Source organism: Triticum aestivum, chromosome 4B, assembly GCF_018294505.1.
Source record: "Triticum aestivum cultivar Chinese Spring chromosome 4B, IWGSC CS RefSeq v2.1, whole genome shotgun sequence".
Taxonomy (NCBI): domain Eukaryota; kingdom Viridiplantae; phylum Streptophyta; class Magnoliopsida; order Poales; family Poaceae; genus Triticum; species Triticum aestivum.
Window position 1 is genome coordinate 27,413,174 of NC_057804.1, and position 18,699 is coordinate 27,431,872.

At 47.7% G+C, this 18,699-nt stretch overlaps 1 protein-coding gene across 1 annotated transcript; it reads right to left on the minus strand.

The window, feature by feature from the left end:
- Positions 1 to 4,641: 4,641 nt before the first annotated feature.
- On the minus strand, positions 4,642 to 6,577 carry LOC123094287 (indole-3-acetate beta-glucosyltransferase-like). The gene is made up of 3 exons (XM_044516329.1): positions 5,954 to 6,577; positions 4,894 to 5,532; positions 4,642 to 4,755 (listed from the first exon to the last, which is right to left on the minus strand). The coding sequence occupies exons 1-3, from the start codon at positions 6,575 to 6,577 to the stop codon at positions 4,642 to 4,644; spliced, it is 1,377 nt and encodes a 458-aa protein (XP_044372264.1).
- Positions 6,578 to 18,699: the final 12,122 nt, after the last annotated feature.

Sequence of the window (18,699 nt, forward strand, 5' to 3'; positions counted from 1 at the left end):
AAGTTGACGAACGGAAAGTAAATTGTATGCAAGGGACTCAACAAGCATGACTTTCTCGATCATGATCATGAGAAATGACAACCTTGCCAAGACCCAATACCTTGGAAGATGAGGCATCACCCCACTCGACATTGGTGGGTATAGATGGGATTTTGTGCACGTCCACCACCAAGTCCTTTCTTCCGGTCATATGATTTGTGGCTCCACTATCGAGCAACCATGATCCCCCACCAGAAGCAAACACCTTGTTGGTGGCTTTGGCCATGAGGCACTTGACGGTGATGTTCTCGTTGGGTGAATCAAAGAGAGACACCCGTGGAGTTGTGACAATGGCAACAGAGGCCATGGCCATGGTTTCACCATCTTCATCATCATCATCATCCTCATTGTATTCTTCTTGTGCCACCAACCCTTTGGTCGGAGTCTTCTTGGTGAAGTTGTTCTTGTTGGGGAAGGAATTGGCTATGTCTTTTCGGATGAGCTTGCCACAATTGTCTTCCCGCTTCTCATAAGGGCACTCCGCAACAAAGTGGCTCACATTGACACAATTGTAACATGTTCTCACACGTTGCTTGCCCTTGAAGCCACTTGAGTTGTTCTTGTTGAAATTGGACCTTGAGTTCTTCTTGCTCCAAAATTGCCTTGAAGCAAGAGCCATGTGCTCATGGTAATCATATTTCGTATCTTCGGGGTTGCTCTCCTCATCTTCCTCTTCATCCTCTTCTTCCACACTAGCCTTGGCATTCAAGGCAAGGTTGGGCTTCTTTGCTCTTTGAGAACGCAACACCACATTGTTGGCGGTCTTGTCCAAGATCCCCATCACCACAAACTCATCCAACACTTCACTTGAGGACAAGGTGTGGAAGTCCAGCCTTTGACGGATGACGGAGGACATGGCCTTGTGGTAAGGCATCATGGCCTTAAGGAATTTGCGCTTGATCCAATTATCATCCGTATCCTTGCTCCCATGATCTCGGAGAGAGACCGCAAGAGTGGTTAATCTTCGGTAAAGCTCACAAGGTTCTTCATCTTCATTCATTGCAAACTCATCGGCTTCATCTTGCACCACTTCATACTTGGAGCGTTGAATACTTGCACTTCCCTTGTAAATGGAAACAACATGGTGCCATGCTTCCTTGGCCATGGAGAAGGGTCGTAGATGTGCAATATCTTCGGATGGAATTGCATCTTGGATAATGAAGAGAGCATTCTCGTTGAATTGATGGTCCGCGGCTTCTCTCGGGGTGAAGTTGCTTGGATCATGCGGATAGAAACCTTGATCAATACTTCTCCAAAGATTAGTATTAACATGGTTTAAATGACGTTTAAAGCGATAGACCCAAGAGTCAGAATCCCCATTTTTCACAATCTTAGGAGGAGGACCAACATGATTCAAATGAGTGGAGGTAACCGGTCCTCCATAAGTAAGTGGAGGTTCCACTTGGGCAAAGATGCCGCTACCATTTCTACCACTAGATAAAGGAATTTTATCACAAGAAGCTTCCCCCTTGTCGGAGTTAGCATCCGCCACCTTGTTAGTGGGAGCGGCCACTTCCAAAGGTGCGGTGGATAATTCAAGGCCATTAAGAAACTCTTTGAACATGCCTTTGACCTCGGTCGTCATGGAGGTTTTCAATGTGTCCAAAGCCACATTGAATTCCTCACGTGAGACCGGGGATCCCCCATCGGCCGTAGACGAAGACGGATTCACACCGGGGTGCTCCTCCTCACCGTCTATGGTGTCAACCATACTCTTTGGACGATAAAGTCCTTATTAAAGAGACGAGGCTCTGATACTAATTGAAAGGATCGATATAGTTGACTAGAGGGGGGTGAATAGGCAACTAACAATTTTTAGCTTTTCTTTACCAAATTAAACTTTGCATCAGTAGGTTGTCTAGATATGCAACTAGGTGAGCAACCTATATGATGCAACAACAATAAGCATACAAGCAAGCAAAGGATATACCACAATATAGCTTGCACAAGTAAATGAGAGAGATAACCCGAAGTGGAGCCGATGGAGACGAGGATGTGTTACCGAAGTTCCTTCCCTTTAAAGGAAAGTACATCTCCATTGGAGCGGTGTGGAGGCACAATGCACCCCAAGAATCCACTAGGGCCACTGTATTCTCCTCACGCCCTCACACAATGCGAGATGTCGTGATTCCACTATTGGTGCCCAGGCGGCGATCGAACCTTTACAAACAAGGTTGGGGCAATGTCCACAACTTAATTGGAGGCTCCCAACGAAACCACGAAGCTTCATCACAATGGACTATGGCTCCGCGGTGACCTCAACCTAGGGTGCTCAAACACCCAAGAGTAACAAGATCTGCAAGGGATTAGTGGGGGGAATCAAATTTCTCTTGGTGAAAGTGTAGATCGAGGCCTTCTCAACCAATCCCTAGAGAATCAACAAGTTTGATTGGCTGGGGAGAGAGATCGGGCTAGAATGGAGCTTAGAGCATCAATGGAGCTTGGGGAGGAAGAGGTAGGTCAACTTGGAGAAGAAGACCTCCTTTTATAAGGGGGGAAACAATCCAACCGTTACCCCCCATTCAGCCCCGCAAAGAGTGGTACTACCGCTGAGATCAGCGATACTACCGCTCCCCCTTGCGGTACTGCCGTGCAGACCGGGAAGGCCAGAGGCAGAGCAGGAACTGGACCCAGGGCGGTACTAGCCGCGGTGGTAGGGGCGGTACTACCGCTTGCGAGCGGTACTACCGCCTCTACTGCCGCTGCCAGTGCTGCAAAACCCGACACGAGGGGCGACACCCTCGAGTCGAGGCGGTAGGAGAACCGAACATCAGCGGTACTACGGCTGAGAGCCCTCAGGCGGTACTACCGCTGCGTAGCGGTACTGCCGCCTGTGGCTCTTGAGCGGTACTACTGCTGGGGTCCGCGGTACTACCGCTGGGACCAAAAGTCTTAGGAAGCAAGGAGGGATCCTCCATCGAAGCGGGAAGGCTCTGTGGGTGCAAAGAGGATGTGTACGTGTTGATTCCACCCTAGCATTACCAATGCAGATCCTCTTGATAGTACGGTGACTCCTACAAAACAAGTCCACCAAAACTGAACCGAAAGAGCTACACCCTCTTCGCTTAAAAACTCCGAAAGGAAGAAATCATCTCGTGCCAAAGGATGAATCTTTGAAATACTCAATGCACACAATTTGTCCACAAAAGCGTTGTCATCAATCACCAAAACTACATAGAGAGAGACATGCCTTAACAACTAACTTACTACATGTAAATTTCTCTTTTTTGTTTCTCACATATAAAACACGTCTTGTACTTCAAACTTTGCAGCACAATAAAGCTTTCTACCTAGAATGTGGGATAAAACTTCCAGATTTTTTGGTCCAACATCTCTCCCTAATAATAAAAGGGCTATTGCTTCTGGTCGTACATCATTAAAATTGCCCCCAAAGTTACAAAATATTACCACTATGCCACCTATAAGTTAAGATAACGATCATTTTTGAAAAACACGCCAGGTTCGGTTCAGAGACGCTAATATACTTATATGAAGCGAGCACAGAAGCATCACAGTGGCTAAGGCGCTGGTCTTTTACACAGAAGAGCGGGGTTTGATCCCTGGTACCCCCCCCCCCTTCCTCATACTCCCCGCACAGTAATGGGCCGGCCAATGGCCCGGTCTTGACGCCCCTATTTTTTATTATTTTTTGTTTTTCCTTTATCATTTCCATTTTTTGTTTTCCTTTTTTAATTAATTCCGGATTTCCAAAAAATCAAAATTTTAAAAGTTGCGAGTTTTGAATTTTTTTATCGAGAAATCCTAAAATGTTCATGATTTAGAAAAAGTGTTCACATATTATAAAGAAATTACATGATTTCAAAAAACAAATCGTGAAACAAAAAATCTTCATGATTTTTGAAAAATGCTTGTGTATTCAAAACATATTCAGTAATTTTAAAAAATGACAATGAAAATGTTGAAAATATTCACAAAACAATTGTGAGTTTTGAAAATTTATCGAGAAATAATAAAATGTTCATGATTTCAAAAAAACTGTTCGTGTATTATAAATACATTACATGATTTCAAAAAAATGTTCGTGAAATAAACAATGTCTGTGAAATAAAAATGTACATGATTTTTTAAAAATGATCTTGTATTCAAAACATATTCGGTTATTTAAAAATTGACCATGATTTTTTTAAAAATATTCATAAAAATTAAAACAGATATGTAAATAAAGAACAAAATAAACCGTCGCTTACATAAAGGTTTTATTAGGGGATCCGTAGAGATTGTGTTACGATTTTATTTAATCCCTCGCGCGTCGGGTTAGAAAAAGGTTTCCGTGTTTGAGACTCAAAATATTGACACAACATCCTATGGGTTCGTTTCTGTAAGCTATATAAAAATGACTAATTGTTTATTTTGCCTTCATACATAACTATGTCTATTCTTGTACCATAATTAACTGGTTGTGGAAAACATCATTATGCTAGATCAAGGTGAGACACGTCGTTTATCAATCTAGCTCTTATGGTCCATCAAATGCAGTTTGCTCAGTCAAAAAATATAAAAGCTCCAGCGAAACCACGCCACGACGAAGTAATGCAGATCGACGAGACGAGACCATGCATGCCAGATAGAGTGAGACTTCCTTCACTTCTCCCCGGCGCTAGCCCGCAGATAGTCCACGAACTCGTCCAGGTTCTTGTCGGAGCTGCCGCCGGGAGCGACCGCGGCGCGTGCAGCCTCGCTCCACCGACGTGCTGCCTCGCGCGGGGAAGGTTCGGACCCGGTGGCGCCATCGTCCATGACGGCGCACGCGAACTCCAAGAAATCCCCCAGTTTCTTGTCGGAGGCGCCGCCGGGGGCGAGCACCCCCTGCGCCGCGTCTCTCAGACGCCGTGCCGCCGCGCGGGCGGAAGCCGCCCTACCGTCCTCGTCTTCCATCACGGCGCGCACGCACTGCGCGATCTCGCCGCGCGGGAAAACCCCCGCGGACGCGTCGCGGCGCGCGCGCACGCCGGCGCCCCACGCCTCCTCGATGAGGCGGGCGTTGATCGGCTGGTCGGTCCACAGCGGCAGCGCCACCATCGGCACACCGAAGCCGAGCGCCTCCAGTGTGGAGTTCCAGCCGCAGTGCGTGACGAAGCAGCCCACGGCGCGGTGCGCCAGGACGTCCAGCTGCGGGCTCCAGCGCACGACGAGCGCGTCGCCCGACGCCGTCGCTTCGTCTAGGATGTGGCGCGGGAGCTGCGCCTCCTCGCTGGTCCTGACGACCCACAGGAATGGCTTGCCCGCGGCGAGGAGGCCGCGGGACAGCTCCTCCATCTGGGCGGCGCCGATTGACGCGTTGCTGCCGAAGGAGACGTAGGCGACGGAGCGGGGAGGCTTGGCGTCCAGCCACTTGATGCAGGTGTCCTCCGGGTCGAGCAGATTGGCGCCGTAGGTGAAGCGGTCGACGTCGCCGGAATCATCGACGGCCGGCAGAGGAACGCACGGCCCGATGGCTCGGGCCTTGAAGTGGCGCTTCAGCCCATCCAGAACCTGAGAACAGAAACACCAACCCACTTTAAGCCCAACTCATGTGACTCATTTTAAGCCCATCAAATATGTCTAAGATCCATCTCAAAAAGAAAAAAAAACTCAAAAGTTTCTAAAAAAAAGGTAAAGAAAACTCAACAAAAGGAAAATCCAGAATAAATAGAAAGATGGAACCTGTAGAACTTTCTAAATTTTCATTCGAAATTTTCCCACGTGCAGTTTCTTTCTTACTGAAGGTTTCACTCTTTCCGGAAACTTTTTCAGGGTGGCTCGACTTAGTATGGGGCTAGAAAGGAAACCTCACAAATCGAAAGTTCAAATTTCACGGATCATGTTTCTTGATCTTCAATATGCAACTAATGAACATCTTTTGTTTTGGATAAAAACATCATCATTTGAATCCTAATAAGTTAGATCTTACTACCTCCAACTCCAACTCATCGAACGAGTTGACGAGAACCCAGTCCCCCACGTCCTGATCAGCGAACTGGGCGAGCGCGGGGGCGGTGAGCGCCGGGTACGGCGCGTCGTGGAACACGAAGGACGGGAACTCCCACCTCTCCAGCCCCGGCAACCCGGCGAACGGCTCGCTCCTGACCCCCGCGTTGTCTTCCGGCGGCGGCACGTCCAGCAGCCCGGAGTTGATGTAGTAGTACACAGCGCTCGCCGCGCAGGACTGGGTGGAGAAGGGTACGACCGGCCGACCCAGCCCCCGCGCCGTGCGCGCCACCCAGTGCATGAACGAGTCGTACACCACGTGCGTGAAGTGGCCTTCCTCGATGAGCGTGGCCAGGGACGCCGACCCACTGGACTCCAGCCTCTCCACATACTCGTCGACGCTTGCCGCCGACGGGAGGCCGCCCTCGTCGTGGCCATCGGAGATGGACTCGACGCGCACCTTGCCGGCGTCGAATCGGACAGTTCTGGCGATGAAGCGGGTGACGACGAGGGCGGCGGGCACGCCCTTGGACGCCAGCCTCTTGGCAAACTGTAGCATGGGGTTTATGTGGCTTTGGCACGGGTAGGGCATGAGCAGGACATTGGCCATGGACATGGTTGCTTCTTGGTTGCTTCTTGGTTGCTTGCTTGCTAATGCTAAATTGACAATGTTACTGCGGATCAGATCACCCGATTATATAACATTCGAAGGTTAACATGCATATGGCGAAAAATGAAGGAGGTTTATTGCTCTGTCCTGGCACCATTAATTCCAATAACTCCCTTCTTTTTTAGTAGAAAAGACAAGGGCACAAGGCCATGTATTGACAAGAGTTTATCCATGTGCATGGATCGGATTTATGCCATTCTGCTTATGAAAAACGTGGGAAATATGTGTAAATCAGCACGTTTCGGTTTCATTCACTTGTGATCTTTTTTTTTTGGAAAAGGGGGACTCCCCGGCCTCTGCATCAGGAGTGATGCATACAGCCATCTTATTAAAGAAGCAACAAAAAGTGAGTACAAAATTCCAAAGTCTCTAACTGAAAACAATAAAAAGCAGCCCACACAGAGCGCAGAAGGCTAGAAACACTAACTAGCCAATAAAGGAGCCACAACCGGCTGGCTATATAGATAGGGAAACTAATTGCCTATCCTATTACATGACCGCCATCCAAACCGGTTGAAGATATCCCGAGCAACCATCTCCCACCGGGTAGATCCAGTAGCCAAATGCTCCCTGGCCTCCATCGGAGTGAGTAATGACCATGAACGGATCAGCGCCGTAGCTCGGAAGATAACCTGCAAAAAATGAATTCGTGATGATCTGTTAAAAACCAAATCATTTCTGCACAGCCAGATGGTCCATATTAAAGCGCAGACTCCAACCCGAATATGTCTTCCTATTGTAGAGTCAAACCCATATAGCCAATTCCCAAATAAAGCATTAACAGTATTCGGTGGAGTTATATTAAAAGCAATGTGGACCGTCCGCCAGAGAACCTTGGCCAGCGGGCAATCAAAAAAGAGATGTTTAATTGTCTCATCTCGATCACAGAAACTACACCTAGTAGGTCCTGTCCAATTACGCTTTATTAAGTTGTCCTTTGTTAGAATAACTTGTTTATGAACAAACCACATAAACACTTTTATTTTCAAAGGTACTTTGACATCCCAGACACTCTTGGACGTTGGAATGGAGCTTGTATTAATAACATCAGTATACATAGACCTGACTGTAAATACCCCAGACGTAGTCAACTTCCAGCGTAATTTATTCGGTTGGTCAGAAAGTTGAACCTCCATTAGTCTCCTAACTAACTGGAGCCAAACCTCCCAACGATTACCCGCTAATGACCGTCTAAACTGAATATTAAGGGGGATATATTGAAATACCGTTGCCACGAGTACCTCACGTCGTTGAGCAATACGATATAAAGACGGATACTGAATGGCCAGAGGTGAGTCGCCCAGCCAAGCGTCCTCCCAGAAACGTGTAGTGGCCCCATTGCCAATGACAACTTTTGTCCTATTGAACATTAATTGCTTGACTTTCATGAGCCCTTTCCAGAAAGGCGAATCCATCGGCCTAACTGTTACCTGGGACAAAGTCCTAGTCTGGAGATACTTGCTGCGAATGATTTGCGCCCACATAGCTTCCGAACCGCTAGCGAGCTTCCACAACCACTTACTAAGAAGGCATCTGTTCTTAACCTCAAGATTCTCAATGCCAAGCCCGCCTTGGTCTTTGGGTCGACAGATGATATCCCACTTAGCAAGCCGGTATTTTCTTTTAAGCTCATCACCCTGCCAAAAGAATCGTGATCGATAGAAGTCCAGTCTTTTCCTCACTCCCACTGGAACTTCAAAGAACGATAAGAGGAACATAGGCATACTCGTGAGTACCGAGTTTATCAAAACTAATCGGCCTCCATATGACATGAGCTTACCCTTCCAGCAGCTCAGTTTCTTTTCAAATCGATCCTCGATACACTTCCACTCTCTGTTTGTTAGCCTACGATGATGAATCGGAATGCCAAGGTAGGAAAAGGGCAGACTTCCCAACTCGCACCCAAACAGTTGCCTATAAGAGTCCTGTTCGTCTTTAGCCCTACCAAAGCAGAACAATTCGCTCTTATGAAAATTAATCTTTAACCCCGATAATTGTTCAAAGAGGCATAACAACAACTTCATATTTCTCGCCTTGGCCAAGTCATGCTCCATGAAGATAATTGTATCATCAGCGTATTGAAGAATGGATACACCTCCATCCACCAGATGAGGTACTAAACCACCCACTTGACCATGGTCTTTAGCCCTTCCGATCAATATTGCTAACATATCCACCACGATGTTAAACAGAACGGGGGACATTGGGTCGCCTTGCGTGAGGCCCTTATGAGTCTGGAAGTAATGGCCGATATCGTCATTGACTTTAATACCCACACTCCCTTTTTGCGTAAAAGATTCAACCTGATGGCGCCAAGCCTCATCAAAACCTTTCATACGCAATGCCTGTTGAAGGAACGGCCACTTGACCTTGTCATACGCCTTCTCAAAATCCACCTTAAAAATTACCCCATCTAATTTTTTAGAGTGAATTTCATGGAGCGTTTCATGAAGGACAACTACCCCTTCGAGGATGTTTCTGTCCGGCATGAAAGCAGTTTGGGATTGCTGTACCACAGAAAGCGCAATCTGTGAGAGCCTATTTGTCCCGACCTTGGTGAAGATTTTGAAACTAACGTTAAGAAGGCAAATTGGCCTGAATTGCTCAATTCACACAGCCTCCGTTTTCTTAGGAAGCAATGTGATAGTTCCAAAATTCAACTGAAATAGTTGAAGCTGTCCAGAGAAAAGATCGTGAAACATAGGTAACAGATCCCCCTTAATAATCTGCCAACACCTTTTATAAAACTCCGCCGGAAACCCATCCGGACCGGGAGCCTTGTTGTTTTCCATCTGTGCAATCGCATCGAACACTTCCTTCTCCGTAAATGGGGCTAGCAAGATATCATTTTCGACAGCCGACAGTTGAGGAACATCCTCAGTTCGAGACTCATCCAAAGTTACACAATTAACCTCTGGTGGTCCAAATAACTGCCTATAATACTCGGTGATGTAAGTTTTTAGATTATCTTGCCCAACAATAGTACCCTCATCCTGCTCAAGTTGGAAGATACGTTTCTTACGGTGCTTGCCATTAGCAATGAGGTGAAAGAATTGAGTATTAGCGTCCCCTTGAACCACTTTGTGGACCTTGGCTCGCAACGCCCACTTCAACTCTTCCTCACGGAGAAGTTCTTTCAGCCTCTTTTCAGCCTCATGTTTAACCTGGATCTCAGCAAGCAGCAGAATCATAGATTCGGCTTTAGTGTCGAGGGCCTGTATAAGAGAAAGGAGTCTATCCTTCTCAATCTTATACACCCCACTTAGGTGCTTAGCCCACCCCCGTAAAAAGCTTCTTAGATGTCTTATTTTATTCTGCCAACGCTCGACCGCCGTCATACCCCCGACCCCCTTAGCCCATTCCCTGGCAACGAGGTCTAAGAACCCTTCTCGTTCGAACCAGGCCATCTCGAAAGAGAAGGTGTTTTTGTTTCCCACATAGTTGGAATCCCCGGAGGCGACAAACAGTGGTGTGTGATCTGAAATTCCCCGCGTTAAAGCTTGTACCGTCACCAGAGGGAACTTCTGTTCCCACTCCACGCTGGCGAGAACTCGGTCTAGCTTTTCATAAGTCGGGTTTGGCAACGCATTAGCCCAAGTAAACTTTCTACCAGAAAGTTCAATCTCCCTCAGGTCCAAACTCTCAATAATAGTATTGAACATAAAGGACCATCTCCCGTCAAAGTTATCGTTATTCTTCTCCTCTTTCCTCCGAATGATATTGAAATCACCCCCGACCAACATTGGAAGCTGTTCGGACCCACAAATTCGAACAAGATCCGCCAGAAACTCCGGTTTAAATTCGGGCTGTGCAGCTCCATACACCGCCACCAAAGCCCAGTCGAACCCATCAACCTTTGACCTAACCCGAAACTTAACCGCAAAGTCACCCATTACCACACTCCTGACCTCAAGGGAATCACATCTCACTCCCAACAAGATGCCTCCCGATCGTCCTCGTGGCGGTAGGCAATGCCAGTCGAAATCAACACCACCCGCAAGAGAAGAAAGAAACTGCGATGAAAAATTGTCTCTTCCAGTTTCGGAGAGAGCAATGAAATCTAATCTGTGCTCCAAAGATGCCTCAGCAAGAAACCTTCTTTTAGCCAAGTCCTTAAGACCTCTGCTATTCCAAAAGATTCCTTTCATAATTCATCATGGAATTTTTTTGCCGTACGAATCCTAGCGCTTCTACGTACCGCGGATGCTGGATACACCTTTCGCTTCCACTTACGTTTAGATTTGTCATTGTCCACCATCCGGTCCTCATAACCGGGCAGTGGTGGTTGAAGGACCTCAACCTCTACGTTGGTGTCCTCCTCGTCTGGCTCATTACAGGATGGTGCAAGGTCCGCACACAAGGTGTCTAGCACTCTCACTCCCAACGCACCAATCTCAGCGTCAGTCATAGGACGCACAGCCGCTAGGTTTCGAATGGTTTCTAATGCGCGATCCGCCTCCAGATCCAAAAGATCATTAACCGAGTTGGAAATTTCAGCATTATTATTCCCTAGCAAAATCCCTACTTGAGTCGCATTATGAATAATCTCATCCGTAGAAAAATGCATAATGGAATTGGATAAATTGACCGACATACCGGAAGTGGCCTCGATACCACGAAGCTTGGCCGCCCTCGTAGCGCACCTCTGCTGCATGTCGTCAACCTCCGGATGATCCAGGAGACGGGAACTCATCCGCCGCCCCTCGGAGACCGGATCAGGGATTCCGCCAAACGCCACAACCTCCTCCCGAGAGGCACCAGTCACGAGAGGAAGTGCCGGACGGCTCCCACCTCCGGCTGTCAGGGGGCCAGGGGTAGAAGGTACCGGGACCACCTGTCCAAGCTCTCCTTCCGCCCCGACCCTCAGTGCTGTTGGAGTCGTCATCCCGCCAGCCGAGAATGAGGGATGGCCCGGGAGCACCCTCCCCGGACCCCCTCCAATCACGGCAGTCGAAGCCGCCTCCGTCGAAGCCGAAGGGGAAGAGTGTGGGGCCTCCTGCCCCAGACATCCTCCCTCAGAGCCGGCCAGCGCCAGCGCAGTAGGCGTTGCCGGGGCCACCTGCCCCAGACAAGCACCCACCCGCCCAGCAGAAGAAGCAGCAGTCAGCCGCCCAACCGACAAGGACTCGTCCCTCTCAGGAACCCTGATCGCAGCCATCAGGTGATGAGGGATCGAAGCCTCCTGCCTGCGACCCCCCTCCAAGCTCGTAGTCACTACCTGCACCTCAGACGTGCCAACAGTATCCAAGGTAGGCGAGATCTCTATCTCCGGGCCTTCCTCCAGTCCAGAAACCTCCACTCTCGGACCCTCAAGGTCCAACGCAGGTAAGGAATGCTCGAAAACCTCAGAAGACTCCACCCGCTCACTCCATAGTCTCGGGGGTGCCGAAGCTGGCTCAAAGGTACCAAACCTCAGAGTGGTCGTCGGCACCGAAGAAGGAGGCGCCGTATCCCCGCCGGTGGTCTTGACCCGAGACCCCGGTCCCTTGGCCTCTGGACCAGGATCATCTACCGGAAGCTCCTTGCGCCCCCTGTCATCATCCCCCTCGTGCATATCAACGTCCACTGAAGCAGGTGTGTCGGCAAACAGACTGTCATCCTCAAACTCAATTTGAAGGTTATACACCTGACCGCGATAAGCCCACTTCACCACGTCCGGAACATACTCAATGTCCAGGATACTGACTAGGATGCGAGCCACTCCCTGAGCTCTGGTGAAAGCCATATCTACTCGCTCGGGCTTTCCCACCAAAACAGCCATACTAGCAACAACCCTGGCATCCTGCAAGGGCCTGTGTGGTACCCCCGAAAACCGCAACCAGGCCTGGGTAAGTGGCGTACCCTGAGGCTCACTCAATTTCCACTCGTGGAACTCCAGAATGCCCTCCGTACCTGGCACCTTACACATCCCGAAACTCAATAACCTCTGTAGATCCTCCACCGATGGAAACTCCACCCTGAACGAGTTTGGCTCAAGACTGACTAACTCCCATAGGAAGTCCCCCGGTGCCAGCTCCCGGAGCCGCTGCACAATTTGGGCCTCAGAGACTTCACCTCTAGTCACTTTTACTATCCCAGACGTCCCACCGCACACCTCATCCGAGACCTCCTGCTCCATCGGAGACTCGAAAAACGTGAGCTCTGAACAGAACACACCATACATCATCAACTTTGGTAGCTGCTCCCTCAAAAGTGGACAAGCCCCTGACTCATGGTCCGGCTTACCACACGTATCGCATAAGACCGCCACACACTCAGCAATGAAGTGGCCTTTGTTGCCACAGCGATAGCATAACATTCTTTCTTTTTTTCGCGCATATTTTGCCGCCCTGTCCAGCTCAGCTTTTTCAGATCCCTCCACTGACATTACCTCAACCTCGCCATTATTAGTAGGAACCGCCTCCGCCAGCGCTGTAACGACCTCCATAGCCTGACAAGTCAACTCAGTATCATCGGTATTTACACCAATCGGTGTCTGATCAACGACAACATGCTGCTGCCTTGGGCGATAGCGACCACCTCGGCCGCCCCGTCCACCACGGTTACCACGAAAGCCACCACGGTTCCTATGAGCTGGTCCGGCCGGCCCTTCGACGAAACCTCCCGTAGGCCCCAGGAAAGGTCTCTCGGTCGAGCCGTCACCTTGCCAAGCATGCCCCCGCCCACCACCTGTGGACGAGGATCCCCCGTGCTGTCCGTCACCATACGCATTGATACCATCATCACCCCATTGAGCACGGGGCACCGACGAGTCACCCCCCCTCACCGGAGCCAACTGCAGCTGCGCATGCTCCAAAGCCGGTGCCGTCAGATTGTGCGACTGCCGAGGCACGAACAGCGGCGGTCGGGCCCCGGCCTGCATCGCCTGAGGACGCGGCTGTCCAGCCGGCGCTGGAGCAGGTGGCCGATGACCCTGGCCCGCAGTCGCCGTAGGGAAAGGCGCCGGTGGCCTAAGTCCGCCCCGACCGGCGACAGGAGGCGGGGGTCTACCCGCCGGCAAAGTTCCGCGGCCGATCGCTCCTGGCCTGGGCAGGCCGCCGTGCAGCGTTTGTCGGGCGCCAGTTGGCCCCTGGGCCACCTGGTTTGAGGCCGGAGGAGCGGCCGCGCGCAGACCCGAGCGGCCCCGACCCGCGGCCATAGAGGCCGCCTCTCCGCCCCGGCCGCCTCCCGCAGGCTGAGGCAAGCCTCCGCGCCCCACGCTGCCCGGGACGCCGGCCTGAGCGCCGGCCTTGGCCGGAGGAGGGCCTCCGCCCGCCATACAACGAAGCGCGGGCACCCGACGAGCGCGCCCCGCCCCACGATCAGAGAAGCAGGAGCGCAGCCTGGGCAGCAGAACCCTAGGCCGCCTCGAACGAGGAACCTCTGTCGACCCGTCGATCGTGCATGGGGGTGTAGCGATCTGCCCTCTAACACTATCCAAGTTAACCTGGGCCTCATTCCCGGTTACCTCAGGCCCGCCCAAAACAGAGCCCGGCTCACTCAGAACCGGCCCGTCGGGAAGGCCCTCAAGCGCACAGCCCAGGAGAGCGTTCAAACGCGTCGCCCGCTGTTTCGAGATCGAGATCAACCGACTCGCCGGCGATCTCACCATGGCCGCCGCCGGCACACCGCCAGAACGAACAAGCCTCTTCTTCCGTTTAACTTGAATCCAAGAGTCCGGATGAATCATATCGAAAAGAGTCAGGTTCGGTAGACTAACCTTTGGAAGGGGACCCTTCCATGGTCGGACCGCCGTCGCCGCCGTTCGACGGTGAACCACTCGCCGGACCATCTCCTTCTTCTCTCCCGCATGAAGCCCCACCCTTGCCGGATCTTCAACTGGCAGCACTCTATCCACCGTCGAGGCCACCTCGTCCTCATCATAGCCCGCATGGAAGAATTCGCAGACTAGGTCGGATGGGGTCGGCGTTGGTGGAGAAGCGTCCGGCTCGTCACCGGCACCGTCCGCATCATCCTCGTCGGCTCCGGCCAGCACCCAAAACCGGCCGCCGACCCGATCCACCACCCCCGAGTGCATGTTCCCGGCGCTCGTCGGCCGGGTGGTTGCGTCGCCCCGGTCGCCCCGGTCGCTCGGAAGGTGGATTACCTGTGCAATGGCCGCGGACGCCTCCCGCATCGTCTCAGGCGTCGCCGTCAAATCGATCATTTCGATCTTCTCTGTGTGAACCTCCTGCAAAACTGACAACACATGGACATCGAAGTCAAGTAAAAGAAAACGCATCCCTACCTCGATCTGAACGTCCGCCGTCAGGTAATCGCCGGCAAGGATGTCGTTATCCATATCACGAAGAGACGTCCAGCGCGATGACGGAGAGTGCTGTAGCCGTCCCTCGATCCATCCGCAGTTCGGATCCGAGAAACGAACCACCCACTGATCCGCCATGACCCGGATCTCATCATCCCCGGTGTTATCTTCTGAGATCACCGGCGGAGGTGATGGGGTCGGCCTCGCGACTGGCGGCCATATAGTCAATTTGTATTAGCAAGATGGCCATATAGTCGTCAGATTGCAGGGTTTTTTCCGACTCTTGTCCTGGAGACGAACCCTCTTCTGCCGGAAACAAAGTTGTACTGATAACACTCCCTCCGTCTCAAAGTGTCGTTGCTTTAGTACGAAGTTCGAGCGCTTAGATTTTGGACCCCAATAGGAGGAGGATGCCATCGAACGATGAAGGATGATCAAGCGAACGTTTCATCCTTTCCCGATTGTTCGCTGTGGTGGGGGTCCACGGCGACCCCGATTGGCCCATAGATATCATTTAACTGTTTCATTTCAAAAAATACCATGAATATTATTTTTTATTAAAATGCCATGATCTAAAAAAAAGAATTTGTCATGATGTATAAACAGTGAATATCTGTTTTTGCTATGGACCAAAAAACAAAAATACCATGCTATAAAACTTAACTTTATTTTGGTCTGCTGTGCAAAAGTTCATAAAAAATGCCGTGCCACTGAAAATAAAATTGCCATCCTCTTAATTATTAAAATGTCATGCTCTTAGTAATAAAATTGTCTCCTCTTATTGATTAAAATGCAATCCTTATTATTTAATTGGCATGCTCTTAATAATAAAACTGACAACCTCTTATTAATAAAAATGGCATCTTCATAATAAAAATTTCATGCCAACAATAATAAAAACGCCACGCTACCTAAGTAAAACTATCATGCTACATACACTGAAACTACTAGGTCTAATTACAAAAAATGACATGCCAGTAATAATAAAAATGCCATTCTCTCCATGATAAAACTGTCATCCTCTCAATAAAAATAGCATACCATTGAAGAAAAATCCTCTCAATGATAAACCAACATCCTCTTCATATTAAGATTGCCATCCTCTAAATAATAAAAATGCCATGTTATTAATTTAAAAAATACCATGTTACCTACATAAACATGGCAAGTTTTTTAAAAACATGTTCTCTAAAGCATGGCAATTTTTGGGATTTGTAAAAAACACATGGCAAAATAAAACAAATAGGAACATTTTATCTTATAGTGAAGAAGAAAATTCGGGATTTTATGATTATTTTCTAGTCAAACTTTCAAATGAAAAAACAAATTTCAAACAAAATAGCTTCATATACGTATAGCAGGTTTGTCGCAAGTGCGCACAAACCGCTCTACAGTCTAAGTGGTACCCCCACCTACAACCGATGTGGGTGGGCGTGATATCGAGTCCGGCCCAACCCACGTCTTTGGTTTTTTTTTTGGAGAGTTTAACAAGGTAGTGTTCGCCAGAGAGAGGATTACAGCGAACAACTCCAGAAAATCTACATGGCAGGCTGGCAGTGGCCTTGCACCGAGATTCGTGCAACTGTAGAAAGGATGTTCGCTAGATAACATTTTCATAGATTTTATTGGATAAAACCATCAACACTTGGAAAGAATGCCACGGGATGCGGATTAGATAGTGCACTTTCCATTCTGTTTTCATATTTTCTATAACGAATACAAATGTAAATATGTATGATATCGAATACCAACGTGGAGTGGATGTTACTCCAATACAAATATGGATATGAGGTTATCTTGATTCGGAATGGATAGGAATATCTTGCAAATCTGACGACATGATTGATAACAGAAACAAATTAGCAAAGATGTGATGAAATTAATCAGCCCATGCTGCGTACAATAAGTCAAGGCTAGACAGGTATACAGATAAATATTGCTTCGAGTATATTGTTTGTAATAACATCTTATATTATGGGACGGAGGTAGTATTATTGACTTTTTTTTAAGAATCTGATAGTACTATTCAAGTGGCTGGACATATCCCGACATGGAAGGCTTCCACGCTCAAGAGAAGCGACCAACTGATTCTTATCAACTCCACCCTCACGGCCACCATCATCTACCATATCCTCGCCCTTGATTTCATGTATACAAAAAATTCCAAATATTCTAGATAAAGTTATTATGGAAAACACTTTACATAAAACCATTTGGAAAAAAGGTTAACCAACCATTTTTTAAAAATTGTATTGATAAAATGTTTCTCATGTATACAAAAAAACACAATGTGTATGGAAAATATTGATCATGTATTTTAAAAATATTAATCAAGCATTTGAATGTTTTTGTTAAACAAGTATTTTATAAATGTTAATCAAGCATTTGAAAAAGGTTAAATGTGTATAGAAAAATGTTGACCATGTATTTAAAAATATTAATCAAGCATCTAAAAAAATGTGAAAGGTGTATGGAAAAAAAATGTTGACCACGTACTAAAAAATGTTAATAAAGCATTTAAAAATGTTAAATGTGTATGGGAAAAAAATGTTGACGATGTATTTTTAAAAAATTGTCAATCAAACAGTTGAAATAATTTGAAATCTGTAAAAAATATTGACCATGTACCCAAAAATGCTAAACATGTATTAGATATACACCAAAAATCTATTAATCATGTATTTCAAAATATTAAATGTGTATATAAATTTTTCTCTAATGTATACAAAAAATGTTGAATGTGTGCTGAAAACCAAATAAAAAGAAGAAACAAGCAAAAAAACAAAGATAGCCGAGAAAGAAACAAAAAAAAGAAATGAAAGAAAAAGGCAATGAAAATCAAGAAAACTGACAAAAATAAGAAAAATAAAAGAACTTGAAGAAACAGAAAAAAATGGCAAGAACCATGAAAAAGTGAAGAAAAATGTTGAAAAACAAGAAAAACAGAAATCTAGAAAATGCATAAAGAAAAACGGAAGAATTGAAGAAAGAAAGAAATTGAAACCAAGGCGAAGCCAACCTAGCGAGAAAACATACCGAACCCAATTGACATCCAGCCAAGGAAAAAAACAGCGAAAATGGGCCATATAGGTGGAAGGGAATCCTTCAACAAGACGGGAGGAGTACTCTCACTCACTAACAAGATATTGTCATGACGTTACAGAGTTTTTTGTCCTCGCAGATCCGATTTCGGATCTGGGGAGTTTAACGAACCTCGGTCCAATCAATTTGTTTTGAATTGGGGTTAGGACCGGTTAGAACTCCCATTTCCCGATCGGAGGTTTGAGCTGCTATGGCAAGCTTTGAAAAACAACTCAAGGTCATTTGCAGAACGAACAACAAAATGCAAAAGGATACAAGAAGGTTCACTTACTCGGGTGGACAAGATGTGAGCATAGATGCTCACGTAATCTTCTGCTTTCTCATGTTGTATCAGTCTTTTTTGTTGGTCTGATTTTTTGTGGAGGTGAAATCATCATCGACACCATGGTGAAAATATAGTGATTCGACGTCCTGCACTTCTAGAGGATCATCCCCAGGCCAGATAAGTTCATTGATCAAGGCTTCCCATCTTTTCAGATGGACAACTCAAGGCACTTTCAAAACCATTATTGATAATGTTCGTGCAGGCGAAAGAGTGACAACATTATTGCTCTAGTCTAATTCCAGCCTCTTTACCGATGTTTTTGGAGTATTTCTTTGAATAAAGATTGATACCACGAAAAAGGTGTTTTTAAGAGATTTCATTGTAGTTCTTAATCATAGGAGTTATTTTGTACTTTTTTGGATTTTATGTCCAAATCAATGCACCTGTAGT

Excerpts from the sequence above, each read along its gene's own strand:
- LOC123094287 (XM_044516329.1), bottom strand. The coding sequence starts at position 6,577 with ATGGCCAATGTCCTGCTCATGCCCTACCCGTGCCAAAGCCACATAAAC. Across the intron at positions 5,533-5,953 it reads TCGATGAGTTGGAGTTGGAG|GTTCTGGATGGGCTGAAGCG; the intron begins GTAGTAAGATCT and ends TTCTGTTCTCAG. Across the intron at positions 4,756-4,893 it reads CGGCTTCCGCCCGCGCGGCG|GCAGCACGTCGGTGGAGCGA; the intron begins GCACGGCGTCTG and ends TCCCCGCGCGAG.